The 23,070-nt window shown below is 38.6% G+C and overlaps 1 protein-coding gene across 7 annotated transcripts in view; it reads right to left on the bottom strand.

Annotated features, from left to right (window-relative positions):
- The window catches only part of LOC126458418 (cryptochrome-1-like), a 187,777-nt gene that overhangs the window by 20,693 nt on the left and 144,014 nt on the right, over window positions 1-23,070 (bottom strand). For 2 of the 7 annotated variants that reach the window (XM_050095449.1, XM_050095450.1), the window contains exon 10: window positions 16,148-16,186. The exons of 1 other annotated variant lie outside the window; for it this stretch is intronic. In XM_050095449.1, coding sequence (XP_049951406.1) covers window positions 16,148-16,186 — 39 coding nt within the window. Of the gene's footprint in view, window positions 1-3,546; window positions 3,626-16,147; window positions 16,249-16,645; window positions 16,871-23,070 lie in introns of those variants that run through there. 4 more of the 7 variants (XM_050095452.1, XR_007585633.1, XM_050095453.1 and 1 more) reach the window with 4 other exon arrangements.

The following is a 23,070-nucleotide window of genomic DNA, read 5'->3' on the forward strand; positions in this document are numbered from 1 at the left end:
TTCGAGTCCCGGTCGGGCACACAGTTTTAATCTGCCAGGAAGTTTCATATCAGCGCACACTCCGCTGCAGAGTGAAAATCTCATTCTGGAAACATCCCCCAGGCTGTGGCTAAGCCATGTCTCCGCAATATCCTTTCTTTCAGGAGTGCTAGTTCTGCAAGGTCCGCAGGAGAGCTTCTGTAAAGTTTGGAAGGTAGGAGACGGGGTACTGGCAGAAGTAAAGCTGTGAGTACCGGGCGTGAGTCGTGCTTCGGTAGCTCAGTGGTAGAGCACTTGCCCGCGAAAGGCAAAGGTCCCGAGTTCGAGTCTCGGTCGGGCACACAGTTTTAATCTGCCAGGAAGTTTCATATCAGCGCACACTCCGCTGCAGAGTGAAAATCTCATTCTGGAAACATCCCCCAGGCTGTGGCTAAGCCATGTCTCCGCAATATCCTTTCTTTCAGGAGTGCTAGTTCTGCAAGGTCCGCAGGAGAGCTTCTGTAAAGTTTGGAAGGTAGGAGACGGGGTACTGGCAGAAGTAAAGCTGTGAGTACCGGGCGTGAGTCGTGCTTCGGTAGCTCAGTGGTAGAGCACTTGCCCGCGAAAGGCAAAGGTCCCGAGTTCGAGTCTCGGTCGGGCACACAGTTTTAATCTGCCAGGAAGTTTCATATCAGCGCACACTCCGCTGCAGAGTGAAAATCTCATTCTGGAAACATCCCCCAGGCTGTGGCTAAGCCATGTCTCCGCAATATCCTTTCTTTCAGGAGTGCTAGTTCTGCAAGGTCCGCAGGAGAGCTTCTGTAAAGTTTGGAAGGTAGGAGACGGGGTACTGGCAGAAGTAAAGCTGTGAGTACCGGGCGTGAGTCGTGCTTCGGTAGCTCAGTGGTAGAGCACTTGCCCGCGAAAGGCAAAGGTCCAGAGTTCGAGTCTCGGTGCGGCACACAGTTTTAATCTGCCAGGAAGTTTCATTGATAGAGTTGTTAGATGTCCTTCTGAGGATATCGTGCCAAATTCTGTCCAACTGCCGCGTTCGATCGTCAAAATCACGAGGTGGTTGGAGGGCTCTATCCATGGTGCTCCAAACGTTCTTAATCGAGGAGACATCCTGCGACCTTGCTGGCCACGGTATGGTTTGGAAAGCTCGAAGACAGGTAGTAGAAACACTTGCCACGTGCGGGGGGACATTATCTTGCTGAAATGTGGGCCCAGGATGGCTTGCCATGAAGGGCAACAAACTGGGGCGTAGAATATCGTCGAAGTACCGCTGTGCTGTAACGGTGCCGCGGATGATAACCGAAGGAAAGTAGGAGACGAGGTACTGGCAGAAGTAAAGCTGTGAGGACGGGGCGCGAGTCGTGCTTCGGTAGCTCAGTGGTAGAGCACTTGCCCGCGAAAGGCAAAGGTCCCGAGTTCGAGTCTCGGTCGGGCACACAGTTTTAATCTGCCAGGAAGTTTCATATCAGCGCACACTCCGCTGCAGAGTGAAAATCTCATTCTGGAAACATCCCCCAGGCTGTGGCTAAGCCATGTCTCCGCAATATCCTTTCTTTCAGGAGTGCTAGTTCTGCAAGGTCCGCAGGAGAGCTGCTGTAAAGTTTGGAAGGTAGGAGACGGGGTACTGGCAGAAGTAAAGCTGTGAGTACCGGGCGTGAGTCGTGCTTCGGTAGCTCAGTGGTAGAGCACTTGCCCGCGAAAGGCAAAGGTCCCGAGTTCGAGTCCCGGTCGGGCACACAGTTTTAATCTGCCAGGAAGTTTCATATCAGCGCACACTCCGCTGCAGAGTGAAAATCTCATTCTGGAAACATCCCCCAGGCTGTGGCTAAGCCATGTCTCCGCAATATCCTTTCTTTCAGGAGTGCTAGTTCTGCAAGGTCCGCAGGAGAGCTTCTGTAAAGTTTGGAAGGTAGGAGACGGGGTACTGGCAGAAGTAAAGCTGTGAGTACCGGGCGTGAGTCGTGCTTCGGTAGCTCAGTGGTAGAGCACTTGCCCGCGAAAGGCAAAGGTCCCGAGTTCGAGTCTCGGTCGGGCACACAGTTTTAATCTGCCAGGAAGTTTCATATCAGCGCACACTCCGCTGCAGAGTGAAAATCTCATTCTGGAAACATCCCCCAGGCTGTGGCTAAGCCATGTCTCCGCAATATCCTTTCTTTCAGGAGTGCTAGTTCTGCAAGGTCCGCAGGAGAGCTTCTGTAAAGTTTGGAAGGTAGGAGACGGGGTACTGGCAGAAGTAAAGCTGTGAGTACCGGGCGTGAGTCGTGCTTCGGTAGCTCAGTGGTAGAGCACTTGCCCGCGAAAGGCAAAGGTCCCGAGTTCGAGTCTCGGTCGGGCACACAGTTTTAATCTGCCAGGAAGTTTCATATCAGCGCACACTCCGCTGCAGAGTGAAAATCTCATTCTGGAAACATCCCCCAGGCTGTGGCTAAGCCATGTCTCCGCAATATCCTTTCTTTCAGGAGTGCTAGTTCTGCAAGGTCCGCAGGAGAGCTTCTGTAAAGTTTGGAAGGTAGGAGACGGGGTACTGGCAGAAGTAAAGCTGTGAGTACCGGGCGTGAGTCGTGCTTCGGTAGCTCAGTGGTAGAGCACTTGCCCGCGAAAGGCAAAGGTCCCGAGTTCGAGTCTCGGTCGGGCACACAGTTTTAATCTGCCAGGAAGTTTCATATCAGCGCACACTCCGCTGCAGAGTGAAAATCCCATTCTGAATACACCCTGTTTGCCAACAGAGCTCAGCAGAGCCTGACAGTCATCCATCCAATTGCTAGTCAAGACAACAGTGCTTAACTTGGGTGATATGATGGGAATCGGAGTTACCACAGCGACAAGACTGTAGGCTATGAATACTAGCAGTGGAAGTAAAAAGATCTTGTAACAATTATGTCACCAATATTCAATGTCCTCGTAGTTACAAATATGGCTGAAGTCAATCTTCTTAAGGTCTGTAAGGTATGAGGTGAGACTAATATCTACATTTGTAACATTTAAGAATTTTGTGCAGTACTCTCTTTGTATCTGTTTACTATTGTGGAAAATAGGTATCTCCTACGGGCTTCTGTGATCAGCATAACGCTGAAGGATGTATGTTTGGCTCAAGTTTATTGGTAGTGAATTTACTTTGAACAAAGTAAGTTTGTTGGCATCACCTCTGTGTCAGTGGAGAATTTGTTGTCCCTTATAATACTAGTGTCAGCAGCAAACATTGTAAACTCACAAGTTTAATAGATGAAAATTAAAAGGTACTAGTTGTTAAATGTTTTTTGGCTTTGCTGCAAACGTCACAGAATTCTCGCAAATATTCCTGCATTTAGATATATATTCCTGTTTGGTTTCAACTATAACAAATAAAAATAATTTATATTATTGTATATAAATAAGTGTATAACATGTGTAATAAAATGTACACACCACTTGCAGATTAAGCCTTAGGCCTGTTCCGACTGACCAGCTGCTGCCTACAAGGCACTACGAGGAGCAACCTATGATTATATTATGTGTAATGGAAATAATTTTTCCAATATAGAATAGCACTTATAGTCCCAGTAAAGCAACAAAATAAAGCAAATAGAAACTGACCCTATGAGAGAATCAGAGATGGGCTGCTGCTCTGTGGTAACAGTTGTCACCTCAGCTTGCCTATATCTGATGTGATTATCTACAACAAAGTGATAAAGTGAGACATTGAACAAATTTTGGAATTAGTATTAACTGTATCATGTAACTGTGTAATCAACAGCAACTGGTCTATATGTAAATAACAAGTTATACTTTCAGTCATGTAGTTAATTAGAGACACATTAAGTCCTCAAGTAACTACAGTAGCAGAAATTACCAATATCAAGAATACAATGTTCAATGAATGTTTAAGTTTAAGTGTTGGCAAAGTAAAGAGGAAGTTTCTATTAAGTGATTAAATTATAAGAAATTGGTATCAATCCACTAACTGGACAGTTTTCAGTACATATCCCTCATTAATCTGGATGGTACATGGAAGGCCTGTGAGATAAGTCTGACATCAATACCAGACTTTTACACAATAGGGTATCTAGTCAGTGATTGGTACTCACCAGTCAGAGGATGAGAAATCCTGGACAAACAGAATTAAAATTCTGGGATGGAAACAGTGGTTTTTGTTTTAAAGAGTGGTTATAAAATTTCAAGGTGGTTTTTAAAAATTATACTTCGCTAATTTGTATGAAAGCCTATATTTCAGCCAGTAACTGAATCTGTGCAAAATGTCACAGGCATAGCCATCCACTCTTCAGTTACGTCTGCATATACAGATTTAAGAAGTAATGGACTATGTTGTTTATGTAAACTGTTAATTAAGGTGCAGTGCAGAAAACATAGCGCAGCTCATACAGTTGTGTCAAATTAAGGAAATCCCTGACACATTGCAGCACAATTGACAGCTTTCAACTGCATATCACAAATGGTTGTAGGCAAAAAACAGTATCCATCTATAGAGCTATGAAGAGGCATTGCCATAGCGATGTTTGCAAAATAACATTGTAGAGACATGGAGCAGCTGTGCTCATTATAGACACATGGGGTACCTGTGCTCAGCTACCTAAACTGTCCGGGATCATGTTTCTTAATTTGGATACTGTACTTATACATTTCTACATTATGCATATTTCTTTGTACGAGTGTCACAATTTCAAACATGATTCAATGAATACACAGAAATGAAATTTTTTCAGTGCTTCACTACAAACACAGTTAATTTTCTTGTTTTCATATCTAATAAATAAATAAATAAAATAAAAATTTAAAAAAAAACCAGGAAAATTTAATTCCTGGGCAATGCTGGGTATGGCAGCTAGTACTAATAAAAGTGTCAGAATTGATTCCATGCTAGTTTAGATGAAGAAAGATAACAAAGAAATAGCTATTAAGTTAGCCCAATGCAGCACAGCATAATCTGTAGAGTCTATAATCTTCTGGCTTTTTCACAATGAAAAACGTTTTACAGAATGAATATAACAGTACATACTGCAGTAATTACAGTATATGCTTCTCCCATGACAACATGTCATCTATTATCAAAATATGAAGAAAATAGTTTGGGGAAATGATTGTTCATATTCAGCCACTTGATTGTAATTTTCCTGCTTTTTAAAATTTATATAATTTCATGGTTCTACTCTGTTGTACACCAAAAGAGAACCTATTAAAAGTGATTTCCTCTTATCATCCTGTTATAAAAGTTATTCCTTTTCTTGTTTTGCACCATGATTCACAATGAAGTAACCTCAGATGAAAAAGATCTGATGTTCAGTTAAGAAAATCTTACTACGCCAAGGCACAAGCTATCTAGAGCTGGAAGCTCATAAAAAGTAAATGTCCTCAGACTCGTAGATAAATTATTACTTTTTGCTCAACCAATTCATTAAAATTTTTAAAAATAAAACTGTATAAGAGGGTGCACTCAATCCATTTTACAGGGCAGGAGCATGTGGAGGAACTGCAGCTGAAGTTTAAAAGAATAGTTGACCATGCACTGGATAGGTATGTACCCAGTAGAAAGCGTTCATTATGGGAGTGAACCTCCGTGATATACGATCACTGTAAAAAAACTTCTAAAGAAACAGATATTACTGCAAATAGATGTCAAACAAAGTGTAGGACTCTAGATAGAGAGATGCTGAATGAAATGTGTTTGGCTGCCAAGAGAGCAATGCATGATATGTTCAATGACTACTGTAGCAGCATATTGTCAAGTGATCTTTCACAGAACCCAAAGAAATTCTGGTTGTATGTAAAGGCTGACAGTGACACCAAAGTTTGTGTCCCATCCCTAGTGAATGAGACAAGAAACAGAATTGAGGGCAGCAAAGCAAAAACTGAAATGCTTATCCATCATAGACCCTTCAAAGAAAAAACCCTGCCCAGTTCTTGGAAAGAGGCACAGGTCATACCTGTCTACAAGAAGGGTAGTAGAAGTGATTCACAAAACTACCATCCCATATCTTTAACATCGATTTGTTGTAAAATCTTAGGACATATTCTGAGCTCAAACATAATGAGGTACCTTGAACAGAGTGACCTCCTCAGTGCCAACTAGCATTGATTTCAAGAACATCAATAAAATAAAACCCAACTCGCGCTTTTCTCACATGACAAACTGAAAACTTTGGATCAAGGCAATCACATAGATGTTGTGTTTCTTGCTTTCCGAAAAACTTTTGTCTCAGTACTGTAACTACTCTTATTTTCAAACGTATGGTCATATGGGGCATCAAATGAAATTCGTAACTGGATTGAGGGCTTTTTGGTAGGGAGGACACAACATGTCATCTTGGATGGAGAGTCTTTGTCAGATGTAGAAATAACTTCAGGTGTGTGCCACAGAAGTATGTTGGAACCCTTGCTGCTCATGTTGCATATTAATGACCTTGCAGACAATATTAATAGTAAACTCAAGCTTTTTGCAGATGACACAACTGTCTATAATGAAGTTCTATCTGAAAGAAGCTGCATAAATATTCAGTCAGATCTTGATAAGATTTCAAAGTGATGCAGAGATTGGCAACTTGCTTTAAATATTCAGAAATGTAAAATTTAACACTTCAAAAAATTAAAAAAATGGTATCCTATGACTATAACATCAGTAAGTCACTGTTGGAATCAGGCAACTCATAGAAATACCTGGGGGTAACACTTTTTAGGGATGTGAAATGGAATGATCACATAGGTTCAGTCATGGGTAAAGCAGGTGGTAGACTTAAGTTTATTGGTAGAATAGTGGAGAAGTGCAATCAATCTACAAAGGAGATTGATTATAAATCACTCATGCAACCCGTTCTATAACATTACTCAATTGTGTGGGACCCAAACCAGACACGTCTAACAGGGGATACTGAACATATACAGAGAAGGGCAGCATAAGTGGTCACAGGTTTGTTTAACCCATGGGAGAGTGTCACAGAGATACTGAAGGAACTGAACTGGAAGGCTCTTGATGATAGAAGGCAAAGAGTTTGGCTTTACAAATGTCTGCTTGTGTCTGTGTATGTGCGGATGGATATGTGTGTGTGTGTGTGTGCGAGTGTATACCTGTCCTTTTCCCCCTAAGGTAAGTCTTTCCGCTCCCAGGATTGGAATGACTCCTTACCCTCTCCCTTAAAACCCACATCCTTTCGTCTTTCCCTCTCCTTCCCTCTTTCCTGATGAAGCAACCGTTGGTTGTGAAAGCTTGAATTTTGTGTGTATGTTTGTATGTCTATCAACCTGCCAGCACTTTCGTTTGGTAAGTCACATCATCTTTGTTCTTAGGTATATTTTTCCCATGTGGAATGTTTCTCTCTATTATATTTATATCATAGATAAAATAATATTATGATATCCATTTATTGTCTTAGGTTCTTGGCATAGCCTACTATTGTGCTCCAGTATGAAGCCAGTTTCATGGTAAAGTTTATAAATTAGTTGTAAAAAGTAAGCTTTAATTGTGAGAAGGGTAAATAACTCACAGAAATGTTTGATACAGCACTGAATGGAGTATATCTTAAAAGTTTTATTCCCCCCTAACACTATTGATCCCCTACATTCCCATAGTTGGAAAATGTGAATGAGTTATTCCAATAGTCATCATGGAGTCATATTACTGTGCAGAGCATGCACAGTGTTGTTTATGGTTTCATGAATCCAAATCTGCAACCACAGAGACAGTTCCAGACTAAATAGCACAAACCACCAAAGACAAACTGTTATTAATTGGTACAATCGTTTCATTGAAACTGATTGTGTATCACATAGGATGCTGCATCAGGGTCAGCCAGCAGTCTCTGATGCAGCAATTGAACAAGTCTGTGCAGTCTTACATTCATAGTCCAGGTAAATCAATGAGACGTACTAGCTTAGAACTGAAAATGTCTAGTGTTCAGTGTAGAAGGTATTATGGAAATGCCTATTATTCAGACCCTACAAATTGGAACTGTTGCACACTTTAAGAGAAAGCGACAAAGAAAAAGAGCTAAATTTTGTGTAGAAAATTTTAACAAACTGCATACAAAATGCATACTGATGACAATTTTCTTAATAAAATTGTGTTTAGTGATGAAGTCACCTTCCATACCTGCAATAAAGTGGATCGGCATAATGTTCAGATACGGAGTGAGCAGAAACTATGTCACATAATTGAACATGTATGAGATTCACTTAAGTCCTATTGTTTTTTGCTGAGTCAACTGTAACTGGCATAGCATACCTGGACATAGTTGAACATTATCTAATACCTCAGTTATAACAGGATATGGGCATAAAAACAATTTTCCAGCAACATGGAGCACCACCACAACGATATCCCGACCACCACGATCGCCTTATTTAATCTCAATGGATTTTTGTATACATTAAAGACAGAGTATTTATTCCCCTGCTTCTGGGAAATGTTGATGAACTATGATAATGGATAACACAAGCAGTTGCCACCATACATCAAGACTAGCTTCAGAGAATTTAGCAGGAAACTGATTACAGTTGGGCATTGGTCATGTTACAAAAGGCAGCCACATTGAACACTTGTAAATAAAACTTCAATGTATACAGCATACAGTGCTGTATCAAACATTTCTTTAAGTTCTTTACCGTTTTCACATTTAAAGTTTACTTTTGTAAAACTATTTACACATGAACTGTATAAGTTGTGAATAAGGATTCCTTCTTCACATTACAGGGATTCACTAATAAATATGTTTTCTAAATTACTACAACAATTGTAGGACTAACCAATATCAAGATTTCTCCTTGGTATGTTTCTTTAGTCCTGTGGATGCTGTAGTAAGGTAGAAAGTATATTTATTACTGTACTGGCTTCATAGAAGATTAGAAGTGCTGAAATATTAAATTAAATAGTATGCATGAGATTTTGGAACTGCATAGAGAGTGACATAACAAGCCAAATCATGGTAAACATAACTGTTTGGGGAATGGCAAGTGAAGATGACACATTCTACTGTGAGTTGGAGATGAAGCACAGTGAAATTTACAGACCATTTAAGGGCTATGCATTCAGAAATCAGATATTTGAAAACAGGGTGGGCTCTTGCAATCCACGAACTACAAACAACAGATAGCCACATTGATAGGCAACTCAGAAGGAGAGGAAGCACTAGAGCAAATATAACAAAAAACTGACATATAAAAACATGGCAGCAGAAGGGAGGTAGAAAGTGAAAAGATACTGACCAGAATCATAAAGGAAAATGATAGATTACTAATAATATCATTTCAGAAGTATGGACAGTGACGAAATACTTAAAAATCAAATGAAGACCTGTTAAGAATATCTTCATACCAAAACTATGGCTATCTGATCTAGGCAGACTTATTAAATGGAAAACACTTTTAAATTAATTTAGTCATGAACATACATTAATTAATTACAATGTGTTCAGAGAATTGCAGATGACAGAATACCAAAAAGGACAATTAAAAGAAGGTTTCATTGCAACAGAAGAAATGAGTGGTCACAGGTAAGAGGATGTGCTGACTGAGACTCACTAGATGAGACATGTGAGGACACACAAGAGAGCAAAGAACAGATACAAAACAGAATTGAATTGAATTGAATGAAATTTTATTGTCGTTTAGCTATTACAGCAATTGACAAAGTCAAGTTACATACCAGGTGATCAAAAAGTGTGTCAATTTTTACCTCTCTATCTACATTATTCTGTGGTTTATTAAGTTTTCAAATGTATACTGACTTTTTGATCACTCGGTATATACAAGTTATACATGGGTTGAAGATCAATTTGTCACTATTGGTTTTCCATAAAAGACAATATTTAAAATCAAATAATATGAAAACATTGCATCATAAATTACTCAGTTAAAGAAATTATGCTGTACTCTCCAAACCGATACCACTATGATATTTTACAGTCATAAAATTCCTGAAGTGAGTAGCAAGGATTTGCAGCTAACCAACTGAATAATTTGTCTTTAAATAAATCAAATGGAGCTTCTACCCATTCTAGTGGCAGTTTGTCAAACATCTTCATACCCACCACTTCGTAGCTGTTCAGTGACTTGGATAATCTGTAGTAAGGTATGTCAATATGGCTACTATTTCTGGTTCCATGAGAGTGTAGATCTCTTCTATGCTAGTATTCTGATAAGTTGCTCTTTATATGGAATAGGGCAGTGTAAATATACATGTTTATGACAGATAATATTTTTAAGTTGATAAACAGTGGTTTGCAGTGGGCCAGTTTATCACTGTTTGTGATAATTGGAATTACTTTCTTCTGAAGTACCAAAATGCCCTGAAGATGTGAGCTATTGCCCCATATTAAAAGCCCATAAGATATAATGCTTTGAAAAAAAGCAAAGTAGGCCGATCTTACATAGGCCGCAGGTACATGGTTTTTTAAATTCCTTAACAAATTCACCACTCTAGATAGCCTTGCACTAATGTATTTAATATGTGGCTCCCAAGTCAATTCACTATCTATAACAATACCTAAGAACTTAACACTATCCATGAAGTCTGCTACTGGCAGATCTCTTAAACTAAATACAATCTTTTGAGTTTTACTCTCATTAAGCAGGAACCCATTAGCTCGAAACCAGACTGATGCTTGTGATATTGCGTCATTTGCCACAGTTTGGAGCATATCCATGTCTGAGATGATATTGAAAAAAGTGGTATCATCTGCATAGAGAATGGAGTGAGTATTTATGTAAGATGGTAGATCGTTTGTCATTAGGATAAATAGCAGAGGTCCTAATACTGAGCCTTGTGGCACAACGCACTTAACTTCAGCTACCTGTGATCTCTGTTTACCAATACAAACAATTTGTTTACAGTTATCAACTCCACTGTTTATGATTCCGTAATAGACTAGCTTGTTGATGAGTGAAATATGCTCCACACAATTGAAGGCTTTGCTAAGATCACAAAAGGTAGCCTGAGCAAAATTTCTTCCTTCATAAGCATTAAACACTTTTTAAATCAGGGAGTCAATGGCATGGACTGTGGATTTGCCCTTCCTAAAGCCAAATTGTACCACAGTAATAATGTTATTACATGTCAGATAATCACACAACTGGGAGCTGATGATGGATTCCAAAACTTTAGATAAAATAGGTGTCAGAGATACTGGGCAATAGCGGCAAATTGCTGAGAAAAACAATGTATGGCAAGGACTGCTAAACAAAGGTAAAAGAAGAATGAGTGTCCCACATGCTGAGAGAAAACTTACTTCACAGTAAAAATTTTCCTGTTTTCTGATATAAACTTCAGAGGGCTTCTTCCTTCCCTTATTTACATATGTCCCTGACTATTTGTTGCTCCCAATAAAGATCCTATTTTTATAGATCCCTAGTTCAGATATAATCTTTGCTTTTCAGATCCAATTTTTGCTTTTCCTGTTTATATGCATATCAGCTTCATTCCAGTGTTTTTGTTTTGACAACTCCGGAGCAAGCACCTTTCCATAACTTCTGCACTTTGAAATAAAATAAAATAGATGCTTTATTTTGTACCAGACATAACTATCACGTTCTGCAGCGCAGAAGGTGTCAGTCCATTTGCTTAAGTTTCAAACAATGGCTCAAATAAAAGATCATTTCTACACACAATGATATTCTTACTCTTCATTTATATGCAGAGGCTGCAGAAAGTGGCACATTGCCATAAGAGAATGCAATGTCACATTCAGGCACAGTGAAATGATGCCGACAATTTGACAGAAGCCACAAACAAGTGGGTGATGCTGATCAGGAAGTCCAGATCCTGCACCATGCAATTTCCATCTTTTCACACCAGTACTATGACCTTGTTCTGTGCTCAACAGGTTTAAATCCATTTACCAATATTTTTGGTATCCTGAAAGAACGCCGGGGGTGGGGGTGGGGGGATGGGGGGGGGGGGGGGGGGGGGAAGAGATTTTCCAGTGATGAGGATGTTCACACAGCAGTGACAAATTAAGTGACTGGTAGTTCTGACCACTGTTTACAGACAGCTCATCATTATGTTCAAAAATAGTGTCATTTATCTCTGTCACTTTGAAATGTAAGGGAGCACTCAATGAAGGTTGCTTCTCCTGCCATAATAAAGTGTAAATTACTTTTTGAAGTCCCTCTTTATATCATATTATCATTTACTTTGACTGCGAAGTAGTTCCAATTCTTTGTTGTGGCCCAGAATTCAGGACATGAGGAATCAAGCTTGAAAATAAAGCACAAGGATATAATATGGTAGTACTAATTTTTTAATGAAATAAAAATAAAAATTATTTCATTCATTTGTTCACTCATCGTCTTACACAAATCCCATCATGAAGGAGCATCTTTAAGAATGTGGAATGTGTCAAATTTTACGTTAATTGGCAGAAGCAGCCGCTGCAGGCTACATCTATACCTTATACTGATAGCAAGTTATGACTACTGCTAGTCAGCTCACATTGATAGCTGTATATATAGTAACAGAAAGTACTGATGGAATTTAAATAATTTAGGGAGTAAATGTAACAATGGATTGAACAATAGAGGAGTTAAGTCATCAAAAGGTACACAAAAAAGCCTGAAGATTCTGCTAGCTTTGGGACAAAACCTTTTTTAGTACTATAGAGTGCTTGTGCATATGTGAGCGTGTGCCCCCCCACCCCCCTCTCTCCACACACACACACACACACACACACACACACACACACACATCATTTAAAGCCAGTTCTTGAAACTTTTAAGTAGGCTGTTTTGGGATAGTTTATGTCTATCTTCAAGAGTCTGCCAATTCAGTTTCTTCAGCATCTCTGTGAGACTTTCCCATGGGTCAGATAAACCTGGGAACATTCGTGCTGCCCCTTTCTGTATACACTGAATATTCCCTGTTAGCCCTGTTTGGTATGGGTCCCACACACCTGAACAGTATCCTAGGATGGCTCACACAGGTGATTTGTAGACTGATTACATTTCCCCAGTATTATGTCAATGAACTGAAGTGTACCACCCATTGTATGCATGGCTGAGTGTACGTGCACATTCCGTTTCATACTCCTACAAAGTGTTGCACCCAGATATTTGTATGAGTTAATCGACCCCAGCTGTGGCTCGTCAATACAGTAGTTATAAATACCATGTTTTTTTGTTTTGTTTTTGTTTTATGAAGTGGACAATTTTACATTTCTGAACATTTAATGCAAGTTGTCACTTTTCACAGCACTTTGAAATCTTATCAAGGTCTGGCTGAATGTTTATGCAGCTTCTTTCAGACTGCACTTCATTGTTGATAGCTGCATCACATACAGAAAGTCTGAGGTTATTATTAATATTGTCTGCAAGGTCTTTAAACTACAAGGGGCACAACATACTTCCCTGGCGAGCATCCAAAGGTACTTCTACATATGTTGTTGACTGTCCATTCAAAAACTTGCTGCACCCTCCGTACCAAAAAATCCTCAATCCAGTCACAAATACTCCATGTGATCATACTTTTGATAACAAGTGTAGCTGTGGTAATGAGTCAAATGCTTTTCGGAAATAAAGAAATTCTGCAACTGCCTGTCTACCTCAATCCAAAGCTTTCAGTATGTTATATGAAAACAAGTGAGAAGTGGTTTCACAAGGTCAATGTTTTCAGAATCCATGCTGGTTGGCACAGAGAATGTTATTCTCTTCAAGGTACCTCAATATGTTTGAGCTTGTAATGTATTCTAAGATTCTGTAACTAATGAATGTAAAGGATGTTGGACAGTAGATTTGTGAGTCAGTTCTACTACCCTTCTTATACAGGCTGTGACCTGTGCTTTCTTCCAATTACTGGGCACATTTTTTGTTCAAAGGCTCTACAACAGATTGTTGTTAACAGAGGGGCTAATTCAGCTGGAAATTCAGTATGGAATCTGACAGTGATTTCTTCAAGTCTAGCAGATTTCTTCAATTTTAATGATTTCAGATGTTTCTCAACATCACTGACACTAACATTCATTTCACTCATCTTTCCAGCTGTACAAGGATTAAACTGGTGAACTCTACTGGGTTTTCCTTTCTAAAGCAGTACTTGAAAACAGAGTTAAGCATTTCTGCTACTGCTTTGCTACTCTCTGTTTCAGTTTCTCTTTCATCTATGAGTAATTGACATTAACTCTGGTGCCAACAACAGCCTTTACGTGTGACAAGAATTCCTTTGGGTTTTGTGAAAGATTGTTTAGCAATATTCTTCCATGATAGTCACTGAAGGCTCCATGCACTGCTATCTTGACAGCCAAATGTGTTTCCTTTAGCATCTCTCTATCTACAGCCCTAAGATTTGTTATACTTATTATGCAGTAGTCCCTGTTTCTTTAGAAATTGTCTACAGTGATTGTATATCATGGAGATTCCCTTCATTTATGAACTATTCTTTTGGGTATGTATCTACCCAGTGCATGGTCAACTATTCTTTTAACCTTTGAGACAAAATACTACTGTTTTATCTAGTTTGTTGAACAGATACATCTTTCTTCTTGTATGAGGGCTATTCAGAAAGTAAGGAACAGTCAGGTGAGAAATGGTGAAAATAAAAACTGTTTTATTTGCAACAGTAAGCTACACCTTCCAGCTATTTCTCTACGAAGTTGCCACTCCTACTTAAGACATCTGTCATAGCATTGTATCAACTTTCCAATGTTCTCAATACGGAAGGCAGCCTCCTGTGCTTTCAGACAATTTTCTATGCTGAACTACAGCTTGTTGTCTGTGCCAAAATGTTGTGTTCACAGTCAGCCATTCATAGGAGCAGAGATGAAAATCAAGGGAGCCAAGCCCAGACTGTATGACAGGTGATCAAACACTTCCCACCATAAACATTGCAGGAGCATCTTCATTGCCCCTGCAGTGTGCAGCCGAGAAGTGACATGAAGATGAAATTCGTGCCAGTTACGTTATGTGGGGTTGCATGAAATTGGGTGAAATTGCCTGGCAGGCATCCATACTTAGCAAAGACACTATTTTCTAGGCGTCTTATGTGCTCACTGTGTGCTCAGAACTGAGAAGAGCACCATGATGCTATCTAGGCCCGTACTAGAGACACTGTCCAACACTTCTGTACAAAGTTTCATCACATTTTCATTGTGGTTTCAGTTTTGCGACCAATCATTCTTTACTTTCCAAATAGACTTTGTACTTTGGTAATCATTGTTGCCAGAACTGCCTCATGGTCACTGATACCATTTTTGATGTGGACATCCTCAAAGAGGTCAGGTCTATTTGTTACCGTTAGATCTAATATATTTCCATCGTGAGAGGATTCCAAACTATCTGTTCTAAGCAGTTTTCAGTAGAGGAATTTAGTAACATTTCACAGAATCCCCTGTCAAGCCCATCACTGAAAAAACCGTAATTTTACCAACTGATCATTGGATTTTAAAGACTCCACCAATAATTACAGTATCATTGGGGAACTTATCTCCTATCGAACTGAAGTCTTCTCTAAAGTTTTCAGATACATCAGAAAGTGAGTCTGGTGATCAACAGAAGAATCAAATTACAATTTTACACCCACTGCTGCTAGTAGTCTTGCCCAAACAGAACCCTCGAAGTCTCTCTCTCTCTCTCTCTCTCTTTCATGACAACATGGTGAATGATCTTACCTATGTATATTGCAGATAAACCTGACACAAACTAAACTTTGTAAGAAATTAACTGTTTGTAAATGCATTTTGGATGGGTTTTGTTGATGTAGTAGTTCATTTCTAAGAGAAAACTGCCAGTGTCAGTGTAAAAACAATATGCCATGTATTTGATGAGAATAACAATATTTCTACTCTTGTTTGTCCAAACAATGCAGTAGCTTATGTTGTTTATGTACTACAACTAGTTAGAATGATAACTTCCAGATGATTACAGAGAGATTATCATCTTTTCAATTACAGATGAAAGTAATAAACAGTAAAATATGAGAATGCAAAACAAAATATGTCTCAAAATCAATGATAAATAAACAAATAACACAACAAAATAAAGATTCTGGGGATACATTATTCAGGTTAGTGAAAGGACATACTGGAGAGTTTTGAATACGACAAAAGATTACTCATAAAAACTAAGAAAGTTGTTTCACATTTAGCAAGCTTGATAGAAAAGTACTTATTATATTGATATGAATCTAGGTGCATCCCTTTCCTAGGAAGATATGTAGGATTTTTGAGAAGATATTGATGACATGTTGGATAAATCTTTTGCTCACCTAAAACCTTACACGCGCTTGAAGTAATATCTTCCTTGCCTGCAAAATTGTTGAAAAATTTCATTTAAAACAGTGGTTGATCTGCTGCCATGAAAATTTTGCTGAAATGTAGAGGAAAAATGGCTGAGATTAAAAAAAGTGATTAAAAACAGAAAATAATGAATCTTTCTGCAAACCTTTCTTTAATCTCATTTCATTTTGTATCTAGTTCCTTCAGTAACTAACACAATATGGTTCATACTGAATTACCATAAATACAATGTAAGTCTAGTTGCTGCAGCAGAGATTTTCGATGTGTTATTGAAAGCTTCTATTTTTTCAGTGTATTGTATGGCAAAACTGCATGTAACAGTACTCAACCCTCACCTGCATGTTATTTAAATATTTTATAAAATCCCCAATTAGATTTAATCATCGTTCATAGTTACTCTTATAGTGTCCAACCAGTCCATTGTTACTTTTATGAATTTGTGATTATGAGCGAAATAATACAACATATGATACTAAAATGGTACAGTAGTTTATTTCCTTTTGTTGCTGAATCACATCTTGTGCAGTTAACCTTACACACCCTTCAACATTTTGGTGTTCTATGATACAAATCTACAAATGTTTTCAAAAGTAATTATAGTTCAGAAATAAAAGTTACGATATATGCTAGATAACTGCTATGTAACTGAAACTCCGTACACTATCAGAAACATTGTTGTCTTCCTTGTGGTCCTTAAAAAATGAGAAAAGAAAGAAAATAGATTAAATGAAGGAGCTACCGATGTGAAAGGACATAATTTAAAAGAGCACTTGAAACATAGCAAGTTGTATCTATTCCTGTTTCTGTTGTTATACTCCTGTTAATAATTATTTTTTTCTTAGTGTTTAAGCTGATTGTACTTCTGTAAGTAGGGCATATGCCAAGTACATGTTCAAAATGATTAATTTCTTATTTATGTAGTATTTCATTTAATTTCATAAATTGTATCAGAATTTACCAACTGCTGATGATAGAGGTATATTTAATTTACTGAAAACCATGTTAATTAATATAAATCAGTAATCAAAGTAATTACAACATATAAGGGGCATTCAAATGAAACCTAGTCACAAGTGTAAAGTAACGGTAATGATTTTATTAACTCAAAAATGTAGTTATACACAGTACACATACTCAAAAATAGTCACCAAAACTGTTGGCACTTTTATCGCATTGTGACACTAACTGGTCGATTCTATCCTTGAAGAAGCTAGCAGGCTGCTGTCGGATCCAGGCCTGGACCCAGTCACACACTTCATTGTCCTTTGTGAATCAATGTCCACGAATAGCTTGTTTTAGACATCCAAACATATGAAAGTCAAACAGTGAAAGTTTGGAACTGTACGGTGGATGTTCCAGCATTTCCCACCAAAACTGCTGCAATGTCATCTTCACTACATTGGCCATGTGTGGGCGGGCATTATCATGTAGGAGGATAACACCATTGGACAACATGCCTCGGCATTATGACTTGATGGTTCGTCTAAGGTTCTGTAAAGTGGCTTGATAAAGCTGGGCATTGATGGCGGTTCCCCATTCCAGGAACTCAGCAGGCAGTGGGAGACATCATGACGTTACCAGAACTGGTGTGCATGGCCTTTGATTTCCTTGGAGGTGGTGAAGTCGCATGTTTCCACTACTTGCTCTGATGCTTGCTCTCCAGTTCAAAATGTTGACACCATATTTCGTCACCTGTGACCATACGTGACAGAAAGCCTTATTGTTCCTCATGATAATGTTGAAAATGACTCAAAGACAGTGCCATTCAAGTATTGTGCTGTTCAGTGGTCAGATAGGGGGGAACCCACTGCGCATGTATTTTTCAAAAGTTCAAGTGTTGATGCATTGTGGTGTGGGCAGTGCCCATGCTAATACCTAGTAACCAATGGATCTCATCCACAGTGATTCTGCAGTTGTCCAAGACTGAAGCATTCACTTGCACAACCACTTGCATCGTCTTCCAGTGACTTGCGCCTCTCAAGGAATCATTTGCGCCATCACACAACACTTGAAAAACTCAGACTGTACTCATCATACACAGCCTTCATCTGTCGATACATTCCACAGCCTCCAACTCCCTCCACTGCCAAAAATTGAACCACTCCTCATTGTTCTTGCTTATTACTCACCTGCATGTTCAGTAGTGGATGATAACTTCTGTAACCACATTTTCTTCGTCGTGAAACCACAGTGGCTCTATGCAACATCAAATGGTGTGCACACATCAGCCTCTCTACCAATAGATGGCGCCATCATACCCACAGTTACATGGTGCCATCTTACGTGTAAGGCAGAAGTAGATGCAATGACCAGGTTTCATTTGAGTGAACCTCATATAATGGTGAAATTCATGTGAGGTAATCAGCAGATCTGAGTAAATTGACACCACTCATTAGAAAGTTCTCATTTCATTCTTTCTTGTGTCTTGTTTCTATTTTCTAAAAACTAATTAACTTACAAGATATTCTTAGTTAAAGAGCATTCACACCCAAATTTACTTTCACCAGCTGAGCCATTATGCTTGTCATATTCCAGGATTTTACTTTATATTTTTATTGCCCCACTCTTCCTGAGCCAGATAATGCCCTTCATCATTCAATTAAAACAAAATTTTCAATGTGGCAACTTTACACAAAAACAGATAATCCACCGCAGAGGCATATAGTGTGCTAATCATATAATACTGAAAATTTTTATAATTATCTATCTCGCTATCTTCTAGTTGAAGCAAATCACTGCTGCGACATACAATCATCTTCAATATTAAATTTTCACCCTCAAGCTTTATAAAGTATAATGTGACAACTGTTATTTGTGCAAATGTTTAAAACATCTGATACAACTGTACAGTTACTTATTGACTGAAGTCTTTACACTACCAGGTTTCAGGGACTCAGCTCCATCTTCAGGAGTATCTATAAATAGTAGGTCGAACTGTACATGTCAAAGCTAACTTACAAGCCAACTCATTTGCCATACAAGGCTCATCAGACTGAATACCGAAATCTGCCACTGCAACAACCACTTTTCAACTGTAATTGTCGTAAGTCACCCTCATCCTGAAAGGGCCGGCGAGACGCCACAGAGTGAAAGGACCAAGTGAATAAATAGTTAGTGCTGTCGTTGGAAGGCAGCAAGCAGATAAAATATAACAAATATTCATACAGAACTAATGTGTCCCACTTGCCAACAGAAAGAGAAATTGTCTCACAATGGGAAGAATGTATTAACAGTTGTGGAAATTATTTTTGAGATCATAAACAGTTTACTTACTTTTCTTCCACATGTCTTGTTTTTATTTGACTGCCCCTAATAGTAACAAAATTAGTTAAAACAATGCGTACTGGTGAAATCTGTGTGAGCTAATCAGTAGTTCTGACAGAATTGACACCTCTTGTTAGAAAGTCCTCATTTCATTCTTTCTAGTGACCTCTTTCAGTTTTGCAAACACTAATTAACTTAAAAAACGTTCATAATTAAAGATCAGACACACCATTATGCTTGTTAGATTCCAGGATTTGACTTTATGTTTTTTTGGCCTAAATTTTCTAAACCAGATAACAAGCTTCATTTTTCAGTTAAGCCTTTATCTAAAAGTTTACACAAATTAACAAAATTTTAAACAAGGCAACTTTACCTATGCTAATGAAATAGTACTGTGAACTTTTATGAAGTGTGACAATGAAGTGATGAGACTGTTTTCCTCCTCCATAGGGTGGCAACCATGCAGCCTGCTACTGCAGGCAGTGTGTGATGTTTGCCTTTCCCCACCACAGCCACAAGTGGCATGCACCTACAATGTTTCAATCAGGAGTAGTGGCTTGAAGAACGAAGTCCTGTGTTTGCTCCTCATCACAACAATGACAACTTAACACATTGTGCAGCAGTGTCCCAGCTCTTCATGTGTGAAACTCAGTGAGAATGCTGCTGTAACATATGTGAAGTTTCAGCAGGCTTTTGCTTTTGGAAATGAGGTTTTATCAAGGGCAAATGTGTTTTGTTGGTACAAAATGTTTTCTGAAAGTGGAAACAATGCTGAAGATCAACAACGCATTGGGTGATCATCAACAGCATGAACAGGTGACAATACAGCCAGAGTGAATGGACTTGTTTCAATTGATGGAAGATAAACTCTGAAAAAGATTGCAAATGAAGTGAACATTAGCTGAGCGAAACTGTTTACTTGAAATTGACTGGAAATCTGGGAATAAGAAAACTTCATGCCAAAATGGTTCCCAAAAATCTCACACAGCAACAAAAAAATCAACAGAGGATTGTGGCTGCTGATCAGTTGGAGCAAGTGGAACTGAACCCAGAATTACTGAACCAATTTGCCACTTGTGATTAAAGTTAGTTTTTCCAGTGTGATACTGAGATAAAACATCAAAGGTCGCAATGGTGTTTGAAGGAACTGCCAAGACCAAAGAAGCTGGTCATGTTGAAGTCAAAGGTGAAATGTATGCTTGTGTGTTTCTTTGTTTCCATTGGCATTGGCATATGAGTGGTTACCTTCAGACCACACAGTAAATCAATATTACTACCAATCAATTCTTAAAAGGTTTCAAAAAAGGGCCCTTCATGATAATGCACCATCCCACACTGCATTGTCTGTTAGACAATTTTTGGAGTCAAAGTTCATTGTGTGGCTTGTGTGATTTTTTTAATTCCCAAAATTGACATCAGTTGCTAAAGGACACCATTTTGGAACAGCACAGGAGATCCAAACAGCTTTAACTAGGGCTTTTACTGGTATATCAGAAGTTGAGTTCGAGAGATGCTACCAACATTGGAAACACCAATGGAGCAATTGTGTGCAGATACAAGAGAATTACTCTGAAGGTGATATAGCATAGTTGGTTAAAAACGTAAGTAAAGCTGTTTTTCTAACCAGTTTCATTATTTTACTGTTGTATTTTGGTTACTTTTCTAACCAGCTATCTTTTACTTAAAGCTAATCATTGTCAGAACCTGTAAGTCATCTATACTATAAAATTTTCATCTTGCAGTTTTATAAACTGCAATGTAATTATCAAGATTACAAAATACCATTACGCCAGACTTTATATAATACCCCCAACCCAAAAATCTTCAGTCTGCTCCCAGTAATCACACAAGTAAGACCTACACACAACAAATCTGTCGCCAGCATATGTACAGTCAACATCATTTGTTAAATATCTCTATAAACTTTTGCAGTCAATACACATATGAACTGTGTCTGCCTGTCTGCACTTTAAGTACCTTTACTGTTTTGAAAGTGATTGTTGACTCATATCAAGAACTGTGCACAACTGACTATTGTTCAAAGAACTGTGATCTGTGGTAGATTAATGTTTACAAAACTTGTTGCCACTGAAATTATCAAGAAACGTAAGCACTAGCTTGGTGTTGATAGTATGTAAACAGTAACGTAAGGTTCAATGTCAAATTTGAAAAATGCGAAATCATGAAAAATTTTGCTCAAATGTCACTGAACTGTATGATCACCAACAAAAGAAATTTCAGATTATGAAACTATAATTCTGCATGTGCCAAAGAGGAACTTCAAACTACAACCAGGTTAGTACATATAAAAATTCTTAGTGTTTTGACACACTAAATAACCTCTACATCCTTCTGTTAATTCTGGAATTTTTCTGTTTGTTTTTGTTTCTTCTTGTTAACTTTCCAAACACAAAAGTGGCTTTGTGGCTTTGTAACACCTGAGTTTCACTGCCTTTCATATGTCTTAATTTGTCTCATAACTGCCAAATTAACTAAGTAGCTCTGTTTACTATGAAATGTAATATGTATTCATTTTCTGAAACCCTTTAGTCCAGCTTACAGTACTATCTAGCAAACATAAAAAGTGCCATCAGTTAGGAAAAAAATAAAAAACAGAAACAATGGTCTACATCTTCATCTACATCATATTCCACTAGCCATCTGATCAGTGCGTGGCAAAGGGTACTTCTGGTACTACTAACTGATCCCCCTTACCCTGTTCCACTCATGAATGGCGCACAGGGACAATAATTGTTGGTAAGCGTCTGTACTGGCTCTGAGTTCTCGAATTTTCTTGTCATGGTCATTATGCAAGATGTATGTGGAAGGAAGTAATAAGTTGTCAGGGCTCTCTCGAAATTTCAACAGTAAACCTCTTCATGGAGCATAACACCTCTCTAGTAACACCCATCAATGGACTTTGTTGAGCATCTCAGTAACACTCTTTTGCAGAGTAAATGACCCCATGACAAAATGCACCACTCTTCCACTGAATCTTCTCTATCTCTCCAATCAGTCCTATCTGGTAAGGATCCCATACTGATGAACAATATTAAAAAGTCAGTCAAACAAGGCCTTATAAGCCACTTCTTTGTGGATGAGTTACACTTCCTTAAGATTCTTCCTCAGTCTGATATTTGCTTTGCCTATTATTTGTTTTATGTTGTCATTCTACTTAAAGTCACTTTGGATAGTTACTCCTCGATATTTTATGGTAGGACTGTTTCCAGCAGTTTGTCACTGATAGGCAGTTGTAAAATAGTGGATGTCTTTCCCCATGTATGCACAATACCTTACATTTATTTACATTTAGGGTCAACTGCCACAGCCTGCTGCATTCACATTCCTCAGCAGGTCATTCTGCAAATTGATAATGTCTTCTGGCACAGCTACTTAGTTATAAACAGCTACATCATCTACAAACAGCCTTAAAGAGCATCCAATGTTTTTTTAGATTATTTATATACATTGTGAGCAGTAACGACCCTATCACACTTCCTTGGAGTACTCCAGAAATTACCTTTTCACCTGTCAATTTTTTTCCATTACGAGTGACATGTTGAGTTCTATCTGCAAGGAAGTCTTGAATCCAGTCGCAAAACAGGTCCAGTACTCAATAATCTCATAC

This window comes from Schistocerca serialis, chromosome 2, assembly GCF_023864345.2.
Source record: "Schistocerca serialis cubense isolate TAMUIC-IGC-003099 chromosome 2, iqSchSeri2.2, whole genome shotgun sequence".
In the NCBI taxonomy this organism is placed as follows: domain Eukaryota; kingdom Metazoa; phylum Arthropoda; class Insecta; order Orthoptera; family Acrididae; genus Schistocerca; species Schistocerca serialis.